General features: G+C 45.5%; 1 protein-coding gene and 1 pseudogene across 7 annotated transcripts in view; both read left to right on the top strand.

Annotated features, from left to right (window-relative positions):
• Positions 1-17663, top strand: part of RNF212 (ring finger protein 212) — a 31336-nt gene extending 13673 nt beyond the window's left edge. For all 7 annotated transcript variants that reach the window (XM_077344112.1, XM_077344113.1, XM_077344110.1 and 4 more), the window contains 5 exons: positions 1857-1905; positions 3397-3457; positions 11970-12042; positions 14752-14951; positions 17141-17663. In XM_077344112.1, coding sequence (XP_077200227.1) covers positions 1857-1905; positions 3397-3457; positions 11970-12042; positions 14752-14951; positions 17141-17178 — 421 coding nt within the window. In that variant the 3' untranslated portion in view covers positions 17179-17663. The remainder of the gene's footprint in view (positions 1-1856; positions 1906-3396; positions 3458-11969; positions 12043-14751; positions 14952-17140) is intronic.
• A 3939-nt stretch (positions 17664-21602) lies between these two features.
• LOC143840839 (mitochondrial import receptor subunit TOM7 homolog pseudogene) lies at positions 21603-22013 on the top strand (annotated as a pseudogene).
• The last annotated feature ends 4264 nt before the right edge of the window (positions 22014-26277 follow it).

Raw genomic sequence — 26277 nt, 5'->3', positions numbered from 1 at the left:
AAAGGGCCAACCCTCCCACCCTGCCCAGGTGCCAGCCATTCCCAGGCACACTCCAACTGTGTTTCCAGGACCCAGATAAGAAGTTGGAGGTGGTGGCTTAGAGACAGAGAAAAGGAGAGAAATGGAACTAGGCCCTGGGATGGGCAAAGCCTTGGCTACGCATAGCATATTGGTAGTGTTCAAGGAAGGAGAGGATTTCATTGGCAGGAGCTATGCAAACCTGCATAGGAATGAAGAGACCAGCCCAAGGGAGAATGGGGGCGGGTTGACCTCTCTATGGAGACTCCCCTAACTGCTACAATATGAGTCAGAAGGCGTTGAGCAAGATGGCACTCGGAACCACTGGAGCTCAGGAATAGATTTCTGGCCCTGATGGTGGAGATGGAAGCAACAAGGGCAGAAGAGGAATCAAAATGAAATCAAAGGCAGAGAGAAGAGGCCACGGGAATAGGAGGAAATGGTCTTAGACGGAAAAGGAAAGTGTTGGTAATCAGTGACACTCTGCCTAGGGGCATGGAACATCATGTGGCTAGGCCTGACCCCATAGCCAAAGAGGTGTAGGGGGTTGGACTAGAGGAACCTGATTCTATAAGATGCCAGGGTGAAAGATTAAAGATATTATGAATCGGATGCCGAAACTGATCAAACCTATTGATCATTATGATGGTCCACTTCAGAATGAACAACATGGCTGTGAACACAATGACATGTATTAAGGCTGACTATAAAGATCTTGAGAGGGAACTGAAACAAACAGGGGCACAAGTTGTTTTTTCTTCAATCCGGCCTGCAAGGAATGAACTGGGGCTGAAGATAATGGAAGTGAACCACTGGCTGCGTTGGTGGTCTGGCAGGTGGGATTTGGTTCTGGGTCCACACAATAGGTTTTCAAGAAGAAGGCATGATGGACTGCACTTGTGCAAGTGGGGGAAGAATATGTTTGGCAGGACAATGTTTGGGGAAATTTATCAGGAGAGCTACTGAAGCCACAAGGGGAAGGAGATGTCTAACAAAGAGATTCTAATGTAGGAGAGCAAATAGCAGTGCCCCAGTGGAGGACTGGAGAGATGCTAGGGGGGTGAATGTTGACCTAATCTTGAAAAATGGGAGGAAAGATGGCCCTGGAAACTATGGGTAAATGAGTTTGATCTCAGTTGCAGAGAAGATAATGGAGCAGATTTTAAAAGGGGTGATCTGCAGACATCTGAAGCTGAATTGATCTGGGGAAGTCAGCATGCATTTGTCTCCAAGAGGTCCTGCCAGACCAACCTTGTGTTCTTGTTTGACTGAGTGACGGACTTACCACATCATGGAAACTCAGCTGATGAATTTCAATGAGGCTTTTGACAAGGTTCTTCATGATGTTCTGATGGGTAAACTGGAGGACTGCAGACTGGATTTTTGAATAGTTTGGTGGATAGGGTTCCTGATAAGGAACTGAGTAGTTGTCAGTGGTATTTTGTCAGATTGAAGGGAGGTGAGTAGGGTTCAGTACTGGATCCGGTATTTTTCAATATTTGGAAATCACTTGACAGCAAAGAAAACGCGCATTTGGGCCATTCCCGGCAGCCATTGACTTCCCCTTTTGCCCGCCCACTTCCAGGAGCAAGAAAATTCTTTGAAATGTTGGGGTTGTCTCAAGTCCAAAATAAAATGTATTTCTTTACAGGTAGCAATTCTGCCCAAATGAGTTTAGTGTATAGATCAGATGCTAATTGCTGCAGTATTTCATCATTTGTAATGTTAAACAGAAAAGAAAACTGTACAGGGATAAATATGATTCACATCTTTAAAAGCATTCCTTTATTTTGACATTGTGGATATTATTGTTTGACTGTGTATCCCCATTCCAACAGGAGGGACCCATCGATGGAGATGGATTACGTGCCACCTTCAGTGAGAAAAGTAAGTGGCTTTCCCTTTTCTATGTGGGCAAGGGAGGATGTCAGCAGGGCTCGGCACTGCGTCTTGTAACTTTCCACATCTTTTCAACCATCTGGATCAGGGGGTGGATGGACTATTCATTAAATTTGCACATGATACCAAATTAAGAGGAGGAGCAAACGTCTCAGAAGATTGAGATACAATTCAACGAGATCTAATCTAAAACAATGGAAAAGTAGACAAATGAAAACAAGACGTAATTCAATAAGGATAAATGCAGAGTTCCACATCTGGGTCACAAAAATTAGAAGCAGCATACTGGATGGGAGACACTTCTGGGGAGCAGTGTGGGTGAACGAGATCTTGGGGCGCTTGTGGACTGTACAAACTTGATATGAGCAGACAGTGTGATGCCGGGAAGGCAAATGCAGTCTGGGCTGTATCAACAAAGGCATCACATCAAAATTACAAGATGTCATAGTTATGTTAATTTTATTAATTTTACATATAACGAGGTTTTGTAACTGACACATTTTTATAATAAATAAAAATATATCCATTTATTATTATTTCTAAAAACTGGCTGTGGCAACAAATAGTATGGGGTCCTATACCGATGAAATATCAACAACCTCAGATATGCAGATGATACCACTCTAATGGCAGAAAGTGAAGAGGAACTAAAGAGCCTGTTGATGCGGGTGAAGGAGGAGAGTGCAAAAGTTGGCTTGAAACTCAACATCAAGAAAACAAAGATCATGGCATCCAGCCCTCTCAATTCCTGGCAAATAGATGGGGAAGAAATGGAGATAGTGACAGATTTTATTTTCCTGGGCTCCAAGATCACTGCAGATGGGGACTGCAGCAAAGAAATTAAAAGACGCTTGCTCCTGGGGAGGAAAGCTATGGCAAATCTAGACAGCATCCTAAAAAGCAGAGACATCGCCCTGCCAACAAAAGTGCGTTTAGTCAAGGCTATGGTATTCCCAGTTGCAATGTATGGCTGCGAAAGTTGGACCATAAGGAAGGCCGAGCGTCAAAGAATTGAGGCTTTTGAACTCTGGTGCTGGAGAAGACTCTTGCAAGTCCCTTGGACTGCAAGGCGAACAAACCGGTCAGTCCTAGAGGAGATCAACCCTGACTGCTCTTTAGAAGGCCAGATCCTGAAGATGAAACTCAAATACTTTGGCCATCTCATGAGAAGGAAGGACTCCCTGGAGAAGAGCCTAATGCTGGGAGCGATCGAGGGCAAAAGAAGAAGGGGACGACAGAGAATGAGGTGGATGAATGGAGTCACTGAAGCAGTAGGTGCAAACTTAAATGGACTCCGGGGAATGGTAGAGGACAGGAAGGCCTGGAGGATCCTTGTCCATGGGGTCGCGATGGGTCGGACACGACTTCGCACATAACAACAACAACCGATGATCAGTACTGTTGTATTTACTGTACAATGCTGTGCTGATATGCAACTGTTAACTGTTTTGTACTTTTAATATTTCTGAATGTCCCTAGATTGAAACGGTGGCTCAACCAAGAATTTCATTAATAAGCCCACCACAGAATGGACATATGGGTAAGAATGATAGATAACTTATATTTGTTCAACAGAAATAAATATTTTGTGTTTTATCCTGATAACGCATTGACAAAGACTGCAGTAAAATTGTTTCAAAATCATGTGTTAATTGGGTCCATGCTAGGTGTTTAATCTGGACTTTCCATGATTTATTTACTCAATCACTGTGGACCATACAGTATTCTAGCCAACCTTTTGCATCCCATTTGTGGTGTTTATCTTTATTAAGACCTGATTTTTGACAATTTTGTTTTACATGTTCATAGTGCCAGGTTGTTCTGTATTAACAATGTACGCTATGGGTATCTACCATCCCTTTAAAATTTCTTTCTTTTCTGTCTATTAACTACTCTCTCAAACCAGCTTGTTCATCCCCCTCTCTCAGAGCATTTATGAATCAGTTGTACATTATCATCTTGAAACTGGGCTGTATGTGTTGAGGTACCATTAGATATATTGTAGTGGTTGTTTCATAATTAAATAGTAAATTTTTTAAACCAGCAAAAACTCTAGCTACGAAGTCAAAAGCAGCATTTAAGGCTCCTGCCCCAACCCAGAAAAAAATGAATGACCCACCTTTTATTATTATCTTTAAATAGGACAGGGTCCTATTAAATAAAAGAGTAAGGCCACCTGGGGAGGAGTTAGAGCGGGCCCTGTCCAGGATAAAAACTCAGAGAGCCCAATCAGGAGCCACGAAGCGGCTCCTGATTGGGCCCTCCGAGTGTCCATCCAGGGCCAAGCAGCCAATGGGGAGGCGTGCAAAGTGCCTTCCTATTGGCCCCTCACCAGGACAGACCAAAATTCCATTCACCCAGCCCAGTCTGGCTGCCAGTCTACTCCTGACCACCGCAGGGAGAGGAGGTCAGCAGGGCTGTTAAGGGGGGTGAGAACAGAGGCTTGGACAGGCTGTGCCAGCCCTTTTCGCCCCAAGGCTGTCCTAACTGTCATGTCCACCTGTAAATTGCCTCAGAACCCTGACAGAGCTGGCAGGAGGCTGGAGAGTGTGCTCCCTCCCCCCCTTCAGGCCTGCTGCAAAGGAGCCTCTGACAGGCCCTAACTGAGGGAAGGAGGCCTTTCCAAGAGCAACGCAGGGGAGCCTGAGGGCCTTCCTTTTGAGGGGGGGGGGACTTTCCCCTTCTGCCAAACAGTTGCCTGACAGGGAGGCCACATAAAAGCCCCTTCTCACTTAAAATACTGCTCTGGCCGGGGGTTAGACACAGCCAAACCATGTGTCTTTCTTCTTTGCAACTCTCTGCAGATTTGAGGCCACTGCACAGTGTTATTCTGCAGAGGAAGCTGGCTCTTTCGTCTCCTGTTTCATCTGCACAACAACCCTGTGCAGTAGGCCTCAAGTCTTTCAATTGAACAACAACCTGTGTGGGAAGCCTTAAATGTTTCTTCTCTACCGCAACCCTGTCCAAAGTAGCCCTTTCTGCCTGGGGAGCTGATCTTTATACTCTGCAGGTGAGCTGTAATTCCAGGAGCTCTCCAGGCCACACCTGTAGGTTGGCTATCCCTGGGTTGGAAATATTCCTGGAGGTTTGGAGGTGGGACTTCAAAATCGTACAATGCCTCAGAGTCCAGCCTTCAAATGAGCCATTTTTGCCTGCAGTTGGTAGGGAGTGGTGCAGGAGTGTCCCTCCTGGCCTATGGGTTATGGCCAGCCCTTATCAGCAACTGTTTGTATTCTGGGGCGCAGACAGGCAGACCAGCATCAGTCCTGTGAGTCTGGAAAGTGCAGGAAGATCTAAATAAATATTTACAGCCTGAAACTAAATAGAGAACAAGTAAATGTCTGGAGACACATTGTCACTGAAATAGTAACTGGCAAATAACCTTGGCCTGGCAAATAAAAAAACAGTATTAAAAACCTTACTAAGGTCAAGACTGCTGTGCACAGACAGTCTTCCTCTTAGGGTTGCCACCTTCCCTGTGAGGCTCGCTACCCCACCTCCCTCATGGGGAGTCTGCTATGGGGAGAGAAGGGGAAGACAATTGGAAAATGCTTTGAGACACCTGAGGCCTGCTGGGTTACTGCGGCCCATTCCCAGTTCTCTCAGATCTCTCACAACCCTACATACCTCACAGGTTGACTATTGTGGAGAGACAAATGGAAAAGGTGTTTGTAAACCGCTTTGAGACTCCTTTGGGTAGTAAGCAATAGGGTACAAAAATCCGTTCTTCTAAGGAGCAACCATGAAAGAAGCATGTGGGCACATAACATTTTACCAACAGTGAAAATATGGGAGACAGAAGGAACAGGGTGGACACCTGTGTACTGTGACTACCCTATGTGTATTAGGGCAGAGGGGCATTTCGCTGAATGTGGCCTAATTCACACAAGAAGGGAAATGACGCAGAACTGGGGGGAATTGGTTGCCATGTAATCTTCCCCTAAGAACAGTCTCCAGTCTGATTTTCCCTTCACATATCTGAGGACATGGCTCTGGAAAGCTCATCTGTAACCACTATGCCACAATTCCCAAAGGTCAGTCCTCTCCCACAATCAACGAACATTCCACACCACAGGTTCTTGACACCCATATCTCCACACCCATGGCCTCATTTGCCACCATGCCACCACAATCTCCCACACAACACACATGACAACCCCATGCCCTTACAGACTGGACAACTCCTCCCCTTCCTCTTCCCACTGCTAAGCTCTAGCGCCCGTTGTATTCTTGGAGACAACGGGCTTTGCCCCTAGTTAAGTATAAAAGAACTGTCTAGTTGGAAAGTCACAAGAAAATGAGAACAGAGAACGTGAAGTAATTAGTGAAGATGAAAGAAGAAGAGTTGTTTCTTATATGCCACTTTTGTCTACCCGAAGGAGTCTCAAAGCGTTTTATAGTCGCCTTCCCTTTCCTCTTCCCCACAACAGACACCCTGCGAGGGAGGTGAGGCTGATATTACTGAAGAAGAAGAAGAGTTGGTTCTTAGATGCTGCTTTTCTCTAACTGAAGGAGTCTCAGAACTTACATTCTCCTCTTGCTACAACAGAGGGAGGGGAGGCTGAGAGAGCCCTGATATTCCTGCTTGGTCAGCTTTATCAGTGCCATGGCGAACCCACGGTCACCCAGTGGTTGTATGCGGAGGAAGAGCGAGGAATTAGAAGTCTGCACTCCTAACCACTACACCAAGCAGGGAAACAGTGTGGAGTAGCTGAACCTTTGCTGAAGGTTTATTTTGCTCTTCTACTTTGTTAATGCCCCAACTTTCCCTTCAATGGGGACCCAAATCAGTTTACATTGTTTTCTTCTCTTCCCTTTTATCTCATAGTAACTCTGTGAGGTAGGTTAGGCTGAGTATGTGCCGGCCCAAGGTCACTGAGCAAGCTGCCTTGGCAGAAGCTTCGCCAAGGCCAAGAACCAGGGCAACTGCTGGACCAACAACCCATTCCACCACCCATGCCACTAAAACCACACATGGTGTCCGCAGCACCCCCAAAGGGCTCAGCAACCTCCCGAAACTTGAAGGCTGTCTTTGATGCAACCATGGGGAAACTTTCCTACTTTGTTGTACAAGTCCCTGCCTCCATGTGAGAGTGGGGAGTGGCTTTTGAGTCAGACACCAGCCAGTCTGCTATATGGGAGCGTGACTGGCTAGTTGACTTGTTCAGTATGGACACCCTCAAGTCGGGGGGCTTGGATGTGTTTATGCAAGTGCTGCGAGAACCATTTGAGGACCCAATTCAAGAGGCCAAGGCTCGGCTGCGGCTCCTACAGCAGCAGGTCTGTGACCTCCTATTCCAGTGATTTCTGTCGCCTTGCAAGACCACGAAAGTGTAGTTTTTCAAGTCAGGCTGAACCCTGAGATTCTCCGGTTCTCTCCTCCAACATTTATGTTGAGGGTCAGTGATGTGGAGAATCAGGCTCCGTGAGTGAAACTGGTGAGGCAGCATCAGGGCTGGCGAGTGAAACCCCTACATGAAGGGAGAGTGCTGAAACCACATCTCCCAGACCAACAACAGCAGTGCAGCCAGGTGAAAAACGCCAGGGAAAAGCACCTGTCTAGCAGCTGCCCCACCAATGTCCCACCTTCTCCGAGTGAGGCTACTTGCATCCTATCTATCACCTCCAGGAATGACTGCTGTAACTCGCTCTATGTGTGCCTTCCCTTGTCCTTGAACCGGAAATTGCAGCTGGTGCAAGATGCTGCTTCTTGGGTCCTAACAGGATCATCGTGGAGGACCCATATCCAGCCAGTGCTGAGGCAGTTGCATTGGTTGCCAGTTTTGGCCTAGATCAAGTTCAATGTCCTGGTGTTAACCTTTAAGGCCCTTCGCGGTCTGGCACCCACATAACTGAGGGACCGCCTGTTACCTTACGTTTCCCACAGGACATTGAGCTCCGTGGGTACTAATCTGTTGGTGTTTCCTGGCCCCAACCTGGTGGAATGAGTTCCTGGTAGAGCTGAGGGCCCTGCAGGAGCTTTTGCGGTTCCACAGGGGCTGCAAGAAGGAGCTCTTAAACCAGGTCTTTGGTTGAGGACAGAGCATGGGTGATCGGGAGCCCCTCCATATATATTCATATACTTTTGTATATTTATAACATCTGATAAGACAGCCCCCCCCCCCCTAGTATTGCTCCCTGAGGTGCTGGGGGGGGAGGGTTGAGCAGGAAGGGAGGGTGTAAGTGTCTATTCTGCCGCTGGATAACTTTTCATAATTGTGGGGTTTTAATTGTTTTAGTTTTTATCTTGGGGGTTTTTCATGATCTGATTGTAACGCACCACAAGATGGTCTCAAGAGCTGCAGGGTATAAATTGAATTAATAATAATAATAATAAATTCTGCTGTAATGTCATGATAATAAAGCAGTGGGCCGTTTTGGTTTTGTAAAGATGTTACCCTTGATAAGGTGTCACTTTTGGGACCTAACTTAAATAGAGCAATATGTACAAGGCTGTTCCATGTATGTCGTATGTGGAAGCACATCTGATCTCCACCAGGGCTCTTTCTGTCCTGCCCCCACTCAAAGGAGATCAGGGCTCTGCTAGAGCTAGCACAGTTCTGCAGGGCCTACCAAAAAGAGCTCTGCCAAGCTTTTGGTTGAAGTCAATGAACCGCTACGGGGACTCCAAGACTGGCCCCCACTGCCCCCCCCCAAGACTGGCCCCCACTAAAGCACAAGGCGACCCCCAGTCTGGCCACCCCATCGAGCGACAGTTTGCATTATATGGTTTAGACCTACTAGCTTGATTTTGTTATATACTTAACAGCTTAAATGTGTATAATGTTAAAACAAGTTAGTAAGTTTAATTTGTATGTACTGTACCAATATTACAATGGAATTTGTGAACTGTGAATGCATGCTGTCAACTGCCCTGAGCCACAAGAGAGGGTGGTATTAAAATGTAATAAATAAATCAAATATATTAATGGAGTGGGGGCAAACACTGAAACCACTGGAGACCCCAAGTTCCCCTTGAACATTGATTCCCACGAGCTTTTTCATGGATCTGCCCCCTAACCACTGAAAAAGTGTCATTATGGATTGTTGTCAATTGTCAATTTGTCTTGTAATCAAGCTCATTTTTTGCCTTGTGCATTGCTGCCAATATTCAAAATCTTGCAGCTTTGTTTGTCCAGCACATTTTTTGTCCGCACGCAATTCCTGGCAAAGCAATTCCTGTCTGTGCGGTCCAGTTCATTGCCAAGTTCTGGTGAAAGTTCCTTAAACTATTGGGGGTGAAACTAAGTTCTCGTTATCACCCAGAAACAAAGGGACAAATCAAACAGGTTAATCCGATTCTGGAGCAGGAGCCATGGTATTTTATCAATTGCCAGCAAGACAGTTGGGTTGATTTATTGTCGTTTGCCGAGTTCTCCTATAACAACGTGATTCACCAAAGTGCTGGCATTTTCCTGTTTGAGGCTGTGTATGGATATCAAGCCAAACCCCTCCCCATGCTAGAGCTGTCAGCGGGAGGGCCACAGCTGGACAAGCAAGATCAGTGACACATGGCCAAAACTCCCACTTTGGGTAAAGCAAAAAAGTCCTACAAACTGCACATGGCAAGAGGCCCTCAGAACTGAGCTTTGCTCCAGGGGATCAGGTGTCTATTTCCACCAAATGTGGTAGTAAAGAAGACAAACGTAATCTTGGGCTCTGTCAACACAAGCATCACATCAAAATCGCAAGATGTCATACTCCCTCTGGTCAGATATTGGTCAGATCACACCTGGAGTCCTGTGTGCAGTTCTGGAGGCCTCACTTCAAAAAGGGTGTGGACAAACTTGAGTGGGTGCAGAGGAGAGTGAGGACGGTGATCCGAGGCCTGGGGACGAAGCCCTACAAGAAAAGGCGGTGGGACTTGAGAAAAGAGGTGGCTGTGAGGGGACATGATTGGTATCCTTAAATAGTTGAAAGTTTGTCACTTGGAGGGCAGGAAATGGTTCCTGTTGGCAGCAGAAGATAGGACCAGCGGTAATGGGTTTAAACTACATGTAGAACAGGACTGGCTAGATATAGGGGGGGGGGATTCACAGTTCAAATAGTTTAGCAGTGGAATCGGCTGCCTAAAGAGGCAGGGAGCCCCCCCTCACTGGTGGTCTTTAAGCAGCAGCTGGACACGTACCTATCCTGGATAAGGACTCCTGGATAAAAGCTCCCAAGCTTTTTTGGGATGCCATTCCTTTGGCTCCTAGCCACATCCCTAGTGCCCATGCTTCTTTCTTGGTGTTAGGTCTGCTATAGATTCAATTTGTAATTTAAAAATAAAACTTAACCTACTGTCAATCCTTATCCATGAGGATTTCTCCTTCAGGGCTCTTCCCGCACCATCAGTTCCAGGTGTTGAATGTGTTGGCCTCGGGTGGGGATCAACCGAGAGCGTGGCCATCTGGCTAGTGCACCTGCAGATGCCCTGCTAGTCCTGCTGGAGGTGGGGGCGGCCTGGACACTACAGGTCCTCAGACTATTCGTTCTAGTCACTACATTTAACTTGCTAACTATGTAATCAGAAAGATATGGGCTATTAATCCGCAAGCATTGTAGCAAGAAATTTCCGTGACAATTCAAAATACATTCCTTTAGAAATTTCATTGTCTTTAGCTTTCAATAGGTAAAACTGGAAGAGGTTACCTTTTAGTGAGTCTTATTAATGCTATATTAATGTTATATTTAGAGCCTCTTGTGGCGCAGAGTGGTAAGACAGCAGACATGCAGTCTGAAAGCTCAGCCCATGAGGCTGGGAGTTCAGTCCTCGCAGCCGGCTCAAGGTTGACTCAGCCTTCCATCCTTCCGAGGTCGGTAAAATGAGTACCCAGCTTGCTGGGGGGTAAACGGTAATGACTGGGGAAGGCACTGGCAAACCACCCCATATTGAGTCTGCCATGAAAATGCTAGAGGGCGTCACCCCTAGCATCAGACATGACCCGGTGCTTGCACAGGGGATACCTTTACCTTTACCTAATGTTATATTTAAATTGGGTTTTTTTGTAAATTTGATATCTTTTTGCATTATGTCTATGACCATGAATAAATGACTTTGAGTCAAACCATCCCATGACGGGTATGTTTCCTTCAACTTTTCCTCACATTATTGTCTTTTCCAGTGAGTCATGTCTTCTCATGATGAGCCTAAAGTTTAGTCATTTTAGTTTCTCGGGAGCATTCAGGTGGTGATTAGACTTATCTGTCTTTTATGGCACTGGGTGGTATCTGTCAATCTCTTCCCCAGCACCACATTTCAAATGAATCAGTTTTTTTCTTGTAAGCTTTAATCGTTTTCCAGTTTGCATATCCATACACAGCAATGGCAAGTACTGTAGTATGAGTTATCTTGATCGTGGTCTTTAGTGACACTCCTCTTGATTATCTACAAATTAGACCAAAGGAAGCAGATGATGGATGGTGAAGTTAAAGTGGCATACCACAGCATTTGGGAAATCATATTAGCGAATGTGCAATGGCTTATAAATCTATGTTCTATTTGGAGAATATTTTGTGTTGAAATGTGGAACAATTACCCAGTCCTGGCTTTAGTAATCTCAAAAAGCAAGGTCTGAAAGGCACTTCTTAGGCACTTTTCCAAAGAGATACCTTGATTTATGTTCTGAAGACAATATCTTATGTTATACTAGGGGCCAAGCCCGTTGCATTCAGGAATACAGTGAGCGCTAGATGGGAGTGGGGTGGAAGAATTCTGTGGATGGCCTCTCCCTCCCCCCAGGACCTGGAAAGGCTGCAGGGCAGGGCACTCCCCAGCAGGGGCAGCTCTCATGCAGCAGGGATCTGCAGCTTCTAAGCCTCAGAGGGAAGTGGAAAGAGGAGGGAGTAGTCGGGGTGGGGGACAGAAGGTAATTGGCTGGCCACTGGACAGACAGGCAAGCCGGTTGGAGGAGGAGGCACTCAGGGGTGGGACAGCTGCCCTGAGTGGGTGTTAAGCGCTGAGTGGCACTTAAGCCACGAGACCAGCTCCTCCTCCAAGGCTTTACAAGAAATATGTGGAACAGATAAGTGCTTGAGTGTCCTAATATGATCAGGAATATTCTTTACAGGTACTATTCCCTACAGAAGTTCTCGATTATCTGGAGTGGCTTTATGTCAGAATGGTACATCAGCATCTGTAAGGTAATCAAATGAGACTTGCAGGGAGATTCAACGATTGAAATTATAGACTTCATGGACAACTAGATGAAATGCAGGGAGAACTGTGAACCAAAGCTGCCTAGGGTTTTAAAAAGTGCTGCCAGCAGGGTTCCTTATTAAGCTGAGGACCACAGTTCAGGTGATTAAGGCTACAGTGTGTGGACAGAAGAGCTTTAAACTTTCCCTTGTGCAGTTTCACCAAGTAAAGCTGACCCTAAAGAGGGACTGCCTGTCTTTTTTCCCCTAACAGCCTGGGTGTGAGGATATGAGGCTGGCTAAACTGTACATGGTGGTGGTGATGGATTAAGCCCTTTCTTCCTCTTGGCTGGCTTTGATCCAAATCATCGTACTCCCTTAGTTACATTTCCCCTTACAAATGTTGGGCAGCTCTGTTCATGGATTTCCAGATGTGTCCGGTGGTTTGTCCCTTTTCAGGGCAGAACCCTTGTGCTGAAGGAAAGTCCTAAATGACTTGGGGCCAGATTTGGGACCCCATTTCCTTCCATACAGCCCAACCCCCCAGCAAGAGTCTACTTTGCTAGCCACAATCTCTGTGCCCCACCTTCAGAGGCAAGCAGAGGTGGCATCTTCAGTGGTGTCACGCTCCTCTTTGGGATCACTTCTCCCTTAAGGCTAAACAGATGTTTGCAATACGGTCAGTTAGGGCCCAGGTCAAAATTTCTCCTTTTAACCAGGTCTTTTTTTAGCTGTTTTGCTTCTTGTCCTGGGTCTGTTTTGTGGATATTTTTACACTAGTTTTATGTCTTTGCCTTGTGTTTAATGATATTTTCAAATTGGTAATTTGTGATGAGAACTGGCATAAAATTTCCTCAATAAAATAAATAGGAAGAAAAAAATTAGATTGACTTTTATGTAAGTATATCAAAGGTGAACTGCTGCATTGTGACATTTCACTGAGCCTCAGGGGAGGGCGGTATACAAATATAATAAACTAGAAATCAAGCCCACCGTACGGCAAATACAACGGGTGCTAGCAGGGGCGGCGGGGCTGTCCCTTTGGGCGCCCCGAAACCCCCGCCCCTCCCCCCGGATGCCTGCCACCTGACTCCTGGGCTTCGGGGCAGGCAAAGGGACAGCCCCGAAGCCTCCCCCCCCCCAGCCGCCTCCCGCCTGACTCCAGGTTTTCGGGGCTGTCCCTGTGCCTGCCCCGAAGCCTCCCCCCCGCCTGCCCACTGCACAACAGGCTGCCCCGGCCGGCCGCCTACCTGGCGTGTCGGTGGGCAGCGGCATAATGGTGGCAGTGGGCGGGTCGGGTGGGCGGGTCGGGAGGCGTTTTGCGTGTCCCAACTCGTTTGGCTGGGGCTTAGGGACCAATTGGCAACCGTGCTCTGCGGGGCTGCCGATTGGCCCCTTGGCCCCAGACTGACAAACGGAAGGACCAATCGGCAGGCTGCCGATTGGCCCCTTGGCCCCAGACTTACAAGCAGAGGGCCCAATCGGCAGCCCCTTACTGCTTTATTTCTACCGCTCCCGGAGCGCTTTACAGATAATTAAGTACCAAATATCCATGGTTGTGGCGCCTCTGCAGTCCCACATGAGAACTGCACACTCATGGGCCAGCTGTAAAATATTTTGGAACAATATTTGTGTGCAAAGGTGTCCCCAAAGAAGTTTTTGCATCTTCCCACCACCATGTGGATGTGCCTCATTTCTCATGTCTTTGCTGCCACAACGGGCTTTAGTGCAGATCCACCAACTGGGATTGTAGAACACTCAGCCATAAGGAGTCAGTATATTGGTTCATCGGGAACAAGAGCTCTACTCCCACTACTTTCTGATGGGAACAAGAACATCTGAAGGCAAATGACTTATTTTGTATTCAAGGGACCTCAACAAAATAACAAGCAAATTAAGATTAACCCAACATCTCTGTTAAACGTGTCATTTGATCTCCAATATAAATATCCTCTTGTTTAGATAAAGCCATTTCACAGAGATTTCCAATGTTTTCAATGTGATGACCAACACCTCCAATATGCTGGTCTGAAGCCCACTAGTCTCTCATGTAGGACTTCCCGGAGCCTGCAGCAATGAAAATATCCAGTTAACGGTACCAGATGTTAATTGAGGGATCTCTATGCAGGCACTTTTTTCTCCCTGTGGCTCATCTGTTAAAATATGCATTACAGGGCTCCCTTCTTTTTTGATCCTGGAGGCATCTTTGGAATTTTGAGATGCAGAGTGAGGACACACTAGCGTCACAGGAGGTGGAGCAAAATCCAAAATGTGCAAAGGAATTGCCACCTTCCAGTGTGTTGCATCCATGGAAAACCCTTTTATTTGAATGGGGACGGCCAGCAGCAAACTCTGTCAAACTCTCCCTGTCCACTTCCTGAAAAGCTTGGTAGGTGCCGGGGGAAGAAGTGGTCGGGACCATGGCACCCCGTATGACCATGTTACATGGGCTGTGATGGTGGCTCCTATGAACTGTATGAGTACGATTGTTCCCCTTCATGTAGCCTGAAGGTGGGAAAAGCAGTTGGGTGAAGGGGAACTTCTTTTGCTTTCGCAAAGTTCCAGAACTTGTGTTTTTGCATAGAGTACCACTCAGTTAACCTCTCTTACTGGTAAGTGCAAATATGTTTTATTAGCAATAGAGCAGGATTATAGAAATATAAAAAAATAAATAGATGTGTTAAGCAGCATTATTCCTGACTGTTGAATTACTAGGTCAACACCATTACGAATGCCAGGCAGAGAAGCACATTACATGTCCCAGATTGGATCATCACAAAGTAATAAAAGCAGTAGATCAGATGCTTTTGGATTCGGAACTCCTCAGCATTATCGAAATACACCAGCATCTTCACTCCCAGTGGGGACAAGGCGCCCCATCAGTCTTGCAGATCTTTTGCAGAAGCAACATTTAGGTAAGAAAATGCCTCGCATTTCTAAGATGCCACGTTTGTTTTTTCTTCAGTGTAACATGCATTGTCTGAGTCGGTGACATTAAACCATGGCCCTAACATGTAACTACATGTGCCCCCATTGAAAGAAAAAAAGAATTTACCTTTCTGCAACAAGAGAACCCCCAAAGCTATATATTCTGTTGGTAATTGCAAGTATGTTTTCTCATTCCCTAACACAGTGTCTAGCTGCTTCTTAAATTCTTTGCAAAATATGCATTGCAGAGACTTTGTATGTATACATTATTTTTGCAAATATATCTAAAGCAGTTCCAATCTTTATTCCAATCTTTATTTACAGTCATTTAGACCAAAATTTTAGATGCACTACTATACAATCGCAGTTTGTAAAAGGAAATACATTAAAAGGTTAAAAATGCAGCAACAATAAAACTTAAAACTTCTCCACCATAAAAGTCAACATTTAAAAGCACTAACTGCCATTGACTATTTTACAAGGATAAAATTAGACATAAAAGCAATAAAACTAGTAAAGCTGTTAAAATATAAAACAAAAGACAAGATTAAGAGACATACGATAATAACTACTAACCAAAAAACATAAGAAGTTCTGTGGACCTATTATGGCTATACATGAGTCACCCAATCTTTCCTAGTTCTTAAAGCTAGCCATGCAAATCTTGCTACTTTACTAGTTAAAAAATTATCTGTATCTGATAGCAATATTTGCAGGCGATGCTTTCTCAGGTCTTGAGGGCATTCTTTAGGCATTGGTACTAATGCACCTCTCCGAATATGCTTATACAGCTTGCACTCAAATAAGATGTGTTCTGTTTTCTCTACTTGACCCTCATTGCGGATATAGAGTCGATCCTTGAGAGGGAGTCCATCAAATTTCCCACTCAAGTAAACAGAGGGCAGGGCATTGTGACGAAGGAAGGTAAAGCAGTGGTTCCCAACCCGCGGGCCGCGGCCCGGCACCAGGCCGCGAAGGCCTCGGCGCCGGGCCGCAGCTCCGTCTTCCCTCCCCCCCCCCCAAGCGAGAAGCTCGCCAGGCCGCGAGCAAATCGGCCGCCAAAGCAGCCGATTAGCTTGCGGCCCGGCAAGCTTCTCACTTCGGGAGGGGAGGGAAGAGAAGCTTGCCGAGCTGCAAGCTAGTCGGCCGCTTTAGCGGCCGATTTGCTCGCGGCCCGGAGGGGTCAGGAGGGGAAGCCGCTGGCATGGCGGCAGCGTAAACGCACATGCGCGGACTGCCACGCACGCGTGTTTGCGCCCCTGCCGGACCGCTGGGGTAAAGGATCTCCTGTGCTCAGGATTTACCACTTTTCTTAGATATTGCATCTGGGTGTTCCTGTTTAGGAGATCTTTCCTAAAAAGTGGGTCCTGAATATTGTTGGGCTCATGTTGCCTCTCTACTTCTATCACTCTTGTCTTAAGAAGACCTATAGCCTTGTCATAACCCATAGACAAAAACAATTGATATGAGAGACCATAGTAGCACAACTTTTCAGTGAGTGCAATTTGCCAAGGTGCGACGAATGTGTCGATCACTATTAGACTTGCAAGACCTTGTTGTTGGAAAAGTAGTTTTAGCTAGAATGTAAAGGTAGCTATCCAAAGCCTGGACTGAACGTTGACCATACCTGTCTCAATCCTAACTGCTATGTTTGAGATATTGTTTGGTATTGCCAGAATTGCCCTCAGAAATTTAGACTGGACCTATCTAAAGCAGTTAATATTAACCTAATGAAACCTGTGGTGAGGCACTAGGATGATAGACCACAGGTGGGGGCGGGCTGTTTAATTCTCTGAGACATACTAGCTTAGACTGGTCTATTTCTTAATTTAAACAACTGACCTTGAACAAAATACTTGCTGTAGGGACTAGTTTACCAAGAGATTTGTGTCATCATACGTGAAAGCATTATAGTCCGGAAGTGTTACAATCGCCTTTTAGAGGAAAGTATTAAGATGATATTTTATTCTTACAGCAGTAAACACTTGCAAACAGGGATTCTGTAAACTGGGAAAAGGTTTTTAGGATAAATTTACATATTTAGGCAGTTCTGGTTGTATATTGCTATTATTTTCAGTTTTTTATTTTTGTTATAATGTTCATTAAAATAGTTTTGTTTACAAATAATATATCAAATTCACTTGCAATAATAAAATTCACTCTACTTTTTTTATAGGGTCCGCTAGTCTTGGAGAACACATATTACAAAAATAAATGCACCTGAAAGCCCTGTTCCATAGAAATAGTAGTTATAATTAGACTCACCACTGTAAACTATCTTGTTTTGTTTTAAAAAGTTTTTTAAGAGAAGCCTCTGTTGTTGCAATTTGCTCTGTTGTTCTTGCAATTTGCTCATTGTTTCCCCCCAGGGAAAACAGAACTGCTAAATGTTGCCATTAGCAGAAAGATTCACCCCACTATAGTATACAGTCAGCTGTTGTAATGAAATGTTAACACTTTGACCTTGGTGTTGTACAGCATTAGTTTATTTCTGTGCCCAATTCCAGGTGCAAGCTATGAACATTTAAAGTACTTTGCCGCCTCCTGTGACATGTGCAACTCCTTATTTTCTTGAACCATACTGGTACCTTTTCCAAACAATTTTTATTAATAGAAATTTAATTTCTTACAAATGAAAAAGAAAAAGAAGAAGAAACAGCATAATAGGAGAGAGAGAAAATAAATTCACAAAAAACAAACATATTGGACTAATTGCAGTAATTTTTGAGTTTCCAACCTTTCATACCTTAGAACATCGCTGATTAATTCAGATCTAAACTTTATATCTAAACCAGGGACAAAGCCCATTGTACCCATGGATACAATGGTCGCTAGCACACATATCTGCCCTGTGGCTTTCTGGGTCCTGAGCTTCCCCCCCCCCCCCACCCCACCCTGTTCCCTACTGGATTTTGAGATCCAGACTGTTGGATCCCCCCCCTCCTACACCAGGGCAATTGACTGTGCTCCCCCCATGTCTGAGCTACTCATTGGGGCATACTGTACTTCCCTCCCCCCTTCCAGGGCCGAGCTACTCACTGGGGCCTTTTCTGCTTCTGCAGCTGGTTCCCCTCCCTCCACACCTTGTTGTGAGGGCAGCAGGAAGTTGAGGGTGGAGATGCAACTTTTTATCAGCCCTGCCTAGGTCTCAGCTACAGGAGGGGGCAATCAGGTATGAGTGACCCGTTGTTTAAAAAAAAATATGGTTTAATGGCAGTACTTCTCATATATAAGAATTGTATCCTCACTGATGGCTTGATTCTTTCCTATACTAAACTAGAGATAAAGCCCATTGCACCCAGGAATACAAGGGGCACTAGGATGCATGCACTGTGTCCTTCCTGGGTGCTGACCCTCCTCCCTCTCCTCCCTGCTCCAACTCGAGTGGCAGATTTCAGTCTCAAGGGCCGGGTCTGATCCCCCATGCCTCCTCCATGTTTAGGAAGCTGTGTTGCCTCCTCCATGTGTAGGAAGCTGGGTTCCCACCCTGGGGCTCTTCAGGAATAACAATCAAGCTCCAGCCACCAGTTCCTCTGAAGAAAACAGCTGGAAGGAAGGAAGAAACAAACAAGGAAGAAAGGAGAAGGCAGGAAAGAAAAGAAAAGCAAGGAGGGAAGTAGAAACAAAAGAAGGAAAGAAGAATGAACAAAAAGAAGGAAAGGGGATGAAGGAAGGAAGATGGAATGAAGAGAAGGGGAGGAAGGAAGGAAGAGGAAGGAAGGAGGAAAGAAGGAGAGGAGGGAAGGAAAGGGGACGAAGGAAGACAGAAAAAATAAGGGGGGATGAAGGAAGGTGGATGAAAAAGGGAAGGAAAAGAGAAAAAAGGAGCATGAGGAAGAAAGAAAAAGGAATGAGGGAGGGATAAAGGAAAGAAAGGAAAGAAAGAAAGGGGATGAAGTAAGGAAGAGATAGAAAATAGAGAAAGGAGCAGAAGAGAAAAGGAAGGAAGGCGGGGATGAAGGAAAATAAGGTAAATGGAAGGAAGACAGAAAAAGGAATGGAAATGAAGGAAGGAAATGGAATAAAGGAAAGAATACAGAGAGGAAAGGAATGGGAGAAAAAGGAAAGTAAGGAAGGGGATGAAGGAAGGAAGAGAAAAGGGAGAAAGGAAGACAAAGAAAGACGGGTGGAGGGAGAAAGAATGAGACAGGGAAAGAAAAAATAGGGAGAACATTCACAGTAACAATATGAAATGAGTTAAACATATTTCGTATGGTTGACTATAGTGTTAAAAGATGTATAATGTCCAGACAACGCAAGTAAAACTTTACTCCACTCTGGTAAGACCTGACTTGGAGTCCTGTGTTCAGTTTTGGGCACCACAACTCAAGAAAGATGTAAACAAACTGGAGCATGTCCAGAGGAGGGCTACGAAGATGGTGAGGGGTTTAGAGACCAAGTTGTGTGAGGAAAAGTTTGTTAGCTTGTTTATTAGATTTTTATACCACCCTCCCATACAGTTGAGGGAGCTTGGTCTGTTTAGCTTGGAGAGAAGATGACTAAGAAGTGATATGATCAACTTCAAAAAGTTGAAGGGCTGTCATAGACAAGATGGAGCAGAGTTGATTTCTGTTGCCCAAGAGGGGCAGACCAGAACCAATGGGTTGAAATTAATTCAAAATAATTTTTGGCTAAACATCCGGAAGAATTCCTGATAGAGCGATTCCTCAGTGGAACAGCTTCCTCGAGAGGTGGTGGGTTCTACTTCTATGGAAGTTCCTAAGCAGAGGCTAGATAGTCAACTGACAGAAATGCTGATTTTATGAACTTAGGCAGATGGTGAGTGAGTCTCTTGTGGCCCTTCCTTGCATACCCAGGGAATTGCTGATCGCCACTGTGGGATGGTAGGTGAATTTCCTCCAGGCCTGGTTGGGTTCCAGAGATTTTTCATTCATTCATTCATTCATTCATTCATTCATTCATTCATTCATTCATTCATTCATTCATTCATTCATTCATTTATATACCGCCCTCCCCGAGGGCTCAGGGCGGTTTACAGAAAACAGGAAAAGATACAATAAACATATGTAGTTATGAATTCCTGCACTGTGTAGGGGGTTGGGCTAGATGACCCTGGAAGACCCTTACAACTCTATGATTCTATGACTATATAACAATTTTGAATTCATCTTCCAGGCAGCTCACTTTTTTGAGCCTCCTCCTAACAATGCATTGAATATATATCACTCGTCCCCCCCAAAGGACTGTAGTCAGAATTTCTATGCTATCAAACAGTCCTTTGTTTATCTCAATGAAGCTAATTGCTTTTCACTTTAGTCTGAGTGAACCATCCGCTCTTCATGTGCTGAGACGTGTTTCCAATCTAACAGATAGAAATGGGGTCATCTCATGGGATCTGATCTGAAGTAATAAATGCCTGAAAGACCGAACACAACTCCTGTGCTGCTGAGTGGCAGGAGCAGCGCTGCTTTCTCTGATGGGGCTGATAAACGGTGCTTTCCAACAGAGTGTGCATCTCTGCTTCTCTGCAGACCACCACCTGCCTCTCCATCTGGACGTATAGATTTCTATGGAAGTGATTGCCAAGCACTTTGAGGATTGCTTTCCATCTGATGCTATCTAGAAGTGGAGAAAGCTCAATGGCATTTATTGTCGCAAACACTCTCTCCCTCTCCTGGATATGTCAGTCAAGACAATTCAAGATAGACCGAGGCAATTAAGGCACTCCAAAGAAGCAGTAAGCCCTCTGCCTTCCTGCTCCCATTCCAGCCAGTGATTCAAGATGAATGGCGCACAAAGGGCTTTCCTGTGTGGAAAAGTGTACAGATCCACCCCACCAGGGTGAGCTTCATGAAGCATTCCAAAAGGGGAATACGTTTTTAAAAGAAGCTACATGAAATGGGTATTAACAGAATCATAGTTCTGGAAAGGGCTATACAGGCTGTTTAGTCCACCCCCCGCTCAGTGCAGGACCAGCCTCAAGCATCCAGGAGAAGGATCTGTCCAACTGCTACTTGAAGACCACCAGTGAGGGGGAGGTCCCCACCTCCTTAGGCAGCCCATCCCACTGCTGAGCTACTCTGTGGTACCATTCTACACATAGTTTAAACCCACTACTTCGGGTTCTGTCCCCTGCTGCCAACAGGAATCAGTCCCTGCCCTCCTCTGACAACCTTTAAAATATATAACGACAGCAATCATGTCCCCTCTCAATCCAGGTAAACAACATCAACTGAGTTTCCATGATCTAGTAAGACTGTCAGTCAAAGAATGAAAGCAGGTTGGTCTAGAAGGACCTGTTGGTGAGAAATCCATCCAGACTTTTCTGAATCACCAAGTTATCCTTTAGATGTCCGCAGGTCACCCCTTTTAATATTTGCTCCATCTTTCCTACAGCTACCTGTGGTTTCCTGGGTCATATCGCCTCCCTTTATTGAAGACTGGGATAACATACACTCACCTCCAGTCTTCTGGCACATCTCCAGGCCTCTAAGAGGTCCTAAAGATGATGGACAAAGGTGTTCACAGCCATGTTGTTCATTGCCACTTGGACCAATACAAATCCATATGTTTGATCATCCAGTCCATCATAGCTTTAGTCTTGCCCCTGGCAAGTAACACACCTCTTGGCACATGGGTCAGGACTAGCCATGTGATGTTCCATTCCCCTCAGTCGGTCATACATCTAGGGGAAGCTGATTGTGACGGAACTTATTCAAGGAAATAACTGCTACATTTCTGCAGTGTCATTTTTCATGAAGGACATTTTTTGACCTTGTTTACAAACCGGGAGTCATTCCCCATCTTCCAGATCTTTTTCTGCAACAGTTAGAGGAACAGGGGAAGGGAAAGGAAAAAATTAATCTTTCAAAAATTATTTTCAAGGGTAGGACCATCACCATGCCGAAGCTGAGTAAGGAGGCGAATCAGCGGCTACCATACCTCTTCAAAGGCGGCCAGTTTGGGGCTTTATCCCCGTCGTGCTCTATCAAGGCTTTAGGAGAGGTGCTGATCCTGGCATGCCAAAATCAGCCCTTTTAAGTCTGCTTGGGGGGGTGAAGGATTTAACCATAATATTCATGAAGTAAGTCCTGAACAAAGCTGAAGATGTATCAATTTCAGCTGTTGACACTTGGCACTGGCCAGCACTTCCCAGACATCATAGACTACGCTTACAACACAATGGAATTTCTGTCAGCCTAATTTATTTGTGTCACACTTTCATTTTCTACTGTTGGAATAAATGCTTTGTCTGAAAAAAATTATTTTCAAGAAAACCATAGAATCATAGAGTTGGATCATCTAGTCGAATCCCCTGCACTATGCAGGACACTCACATCCCAATCGCTCATCCACTGTCACCTGCCACCCCCTTGAACCTTCATGGAATCAGCCTCTCCGTCAAATCCAGCCTCTGCTTAAAAATCTCCAAAGATGGAGAACACACCACCTCCTGAGGAAGCCTGAGAAACTGAGGAACCACTCTGTCAGGAATTTCTTCTGGGTGTTTAGATGAAATTTCTTTTGAATTAATTTCATCCCAATGGTTCTGGTCCATCCCTCCGGGACACGAGAGAACAACTCTGCTACATCCTCTAAATGGCAGCCTTTTTACATATTTGAAGATGGTTATCAAATCCCCTCTCAGTCGTCTCCTCTCTAGGCTAAACAGACCAAGCTCCTCCAAACATTCCTCATACGTCTTGGTCTCCAAACCCCTCACCATCTTTGTTGCCCTCCTCTGGACGTGCTCCAGTTTGTCTACATCCCTCTTCAACTGTGGTGCCCAAAACTGAACACAGTACTCCAAGTGAGGCCAAACCAGAGCAGAGTAAAGCGGTACTATCACCTCTCATGATCTGGACACAATACTCTGTTTGATACAGCTCAAAATCCCATTTGCCATTTTAGCCACTGAGTCACACTGCTGACTCATGTTCAATGTATGGTCTAGTAAGACTCCTAGATCTTTTTTGCACATGCTACTACCAAGATAAGTCTCCCCCATCCTATATTGTTGTTGATGGTTTTTCCTACCTAAATACAGAACTTTACATTTGTCCCTATTGAACTTAGTTTTATTCAGTTTAGACCAGTTCTCGAGCCTATCAAGATCATCCTGTATTCTGATTCTGTCTTCGGTTGTGTTTGCTTACCCCCCCAGTTTAGTATTGTCTGCAAATTTAATAAGTATCCCCTCTAATCCCTCATCCAAATCATTTATAAATATGTTGAACAACACAGGCCCCGGGACAGATCCTTGGGGCACTCCACTTCTCACTCTTTTCCAAGAAGATGCTGAACCATTACCAAATACCCTCTGGGTACAGTCAACCAGTTATCGATCCACCTGACAGAATGAGATCCATACAGCATTTTATCAGCTTGTGAACAAGAATATCATGTGGAGCCTTCTCGGTCCTGGCCCCCACCTGGTGGAACGAGCTCCCTGAGGAGATCAGAGCCCTGCCTGAACTCCCACAGTTCCGCAGGGCCTGCAAGAGGGAGCTCTTCCACCAGGCATTTGCTTGAGGCCGACCGACTTAGAACACCTGCTGGTCCCTCCAGACGCCTGCCCATGACTCTCCCAAAGTTACTCTTAATTGTTATTATATTATAATTGTGGTTTTGTAATCTTTTGATGTTTTTTTGAAAGTTGTTTTGATGGTATTGTCTGCATAATGTTTCATGTAGAAGAAGAAGAAGAAGAGTTTGTTCTTATATGCCGCTTTTCCCTACCCGAAGGAGGCTCAAAGTGGCTTACAGTCGCCTTCTCATTCCTCTCCCTTACCTACTGGGTCCCAGTAAGAGCTGTAAGTTATAAGAGCTGTAATGTTCTGTGTAAACCGCCCAGAGCTGCAAAGAAATGGGTGGTATAGAAATCTAAATAACTAAATAAATAACCCAACTTCAACAGAGATCATCTTTGGAACCATATTCATCACATCTAACAACAACAATTCAGGCCTGTTGTATTTTGGCAGATCAGGGACTCCGTCTTTCCAGGCAGTCCCTTGAAGAAGCAACAACTGGCAGCTGGGCTGTGTTGGAAGATCTTCACAGATGTCTCTGGTACCTTTTCATTCAGATGGAAGGCAACAGGATACAAACAACAGCAGAATTCCATACCTAAAATGTTGATAGTTTTATACAAAGGAGTGCTTCTGAGGGAGAGGGCTTCTCCCTGCAGCTTCAGGGCTCCAATCTTGCTGGGGAAATTGTGCCTTTTCTTCCTTATGGAAAGCATCTGGGTGGAAAGCATCGGGGTGAAAATAAGCAATGGGAAAACAAACAGTGTGGTGGTTGGTGTCTGCTACCGACTGCCTGACCAACGAGAGGATGTGGATGCTGCACTTTGTGAGCAGCTTGAGAAAATATCCAAGCGGCAGGACCTTGTCATCATGGGTGACTTCAATTTCCCAGATGTGTGCTGGGAAACAAACTCTGTGAAGTGTCCTCAGTCATGCAACTTTCTGACCTGCTTGGCTGACAATTTCATTTATCAAATGGTAGATGAACCCACAAGAGGTTCAGCCATACTGGACTTAATACTGACCAACAGGCAAGAGTTGGTGGATGAGGTGAAGGAGGTGGGGACCCTAGGGGGAAGTGACCATGTCCTCATAGAATTCCTTTTGAGATGGGGAGCCAAGGAAGCTTGTAGCCAGACGCGGATGTTGGATTTTCGTAGGGCAAACTTTAATAAACTCAGAGACATGATGAGTGTCATACCATGGACGAGAATGCTGGAAGGGAAGGGAGCATGTGATAGGGGATACGCTTCTAGGTAACACTGTGTGTGAACGAGACCTTGGGGTACTTGTGGATTGTAAACTAAACGTGAGCAGGCAGTGTGATGCAGCGGTAAAAAAGGCAAATGCCATTTTGGGCTGTATCAACAGAGGCATCACATCAAAATCACAAGATGTCATAGTCCCATTGTATACGGCACTGGTCAGACCACACCTGGAGTACTGTGTGCAGTTCTGGAGGCCTCACTTCAAGAAGGACGGAGATAAAATTGAAAGGGTACAGAGGAGAGCGACGAAGATGATCTGGGGCCAAGGGACCAAGCCCTATGAAGACAGGTTGAAGGACTTGGGAATGTTCAGCCTGGAGAAAAGAAGGTTGACAGGGGACATGGTAGCCCTCTTTAAGTATTTGAAAGGTTGTCACGTGGAGGAGGGTAGGATGCTGTTTCTGTTGGCTGCAGAGGAGAGGACACGCAGTAATGGGTTTAAACTTCAAGTACAACGATATAGGCTAGATATCAGGAAAAAAATTTTTCACAGTCAGAGTAGTTCAGCAGTGGAATAGGCTGCCTAAGGAGGTGGTGAGCTCCTCCTCACTGGCAGTCTTCAAGCAAAGGTTGGATGCACACTTTTCTTGGATGCTTTAGGATGGTTAAGTCTGATCCTTCGTTGAGCAGGGGGTTGGACTAGATGGCCTGTGTGACCCCTTCCAACTCTATGATTCTATGATTCTTATAACGAGCACACCGACTCTCTATCTCCCTCTAGTGGACTCAGGGTTACTCTACGTCGCCACCAACACATCACTGATGGAGACAGGGAGAAGAGAGCTGGGTTCCTGAGCATCTGTGGGTCTGCCGCGTTCGACCTACCTCAGGGCTTATTTGCCATGACCGATATCGAAACAGCTGACCTTGATGAGGTCCGCTGCCACCCTGTTAGCAGTAGGAATCTAGCTAAAATTAACCCACAATTCACAGGGTGTAGCTTCTTTAACCCTTTAAGACAACTCCCAATAATCTTGGACCAAGTGTTAAATCCAAAACCTGGCCTTCTCCACACGTTTCCTGTCTTAATTAGCTCAAGATCAAGCTGCATCATTAGTTAAGCAGCGGATACAGGACAATCGACATCAACTGGACCTCAGTAAAACTCCAACTTTTTTGGCCCCAGTTAAAATGAGATAGGCTCTGGCCCCGGCCACTTCTCTGTCTCGGCTAGTAATAGAAGGGCATTTATAGAGGGTCATTATAAGAATATCCCCCTCATAGTGAGACAGTGTTACTGTGGGAGTGGCCAAATTTAAACAAGAGAACATATACTGTTCCACGGCCTTGCTTATACAGCCATTCATGGCAATTTGATTGAACCACTCATCTAACAGTTTCCAGAACATCAGGACGAAGACCAGAGCTGCAAAGGTCTACTCTGATTTGGTTCACACCCCAGTACCTCCAGGATTGTGTATTCCATCTACTAATTCATTATCATGGGGGGGGGGGGATGTTGTGTCTGTAGACCTACTGAAGACTGAGCTTGAGGTCCGAGGCAGGATTGTAATTCTTAATATGTGCTTGGCCAGTGCAAGGTCGGATCCTAT

Source organism: Paroedura picta, chromosome 6 (genome assembly GCF_049243985.1).
Source record: "Paroedura picta isolate Pp20150507F chromosome 6, Ppicta_v3.0, whole genome shotgun sequence".
NCBI lineage: Eukaryota > Metazoa > Chordata > Lepidosauria > Squamata > Gekkonidae > Paroedura > Paroedura picta.
This window is presented reverse-complemented; position numbering and strand designations above follow the sequence as displayed.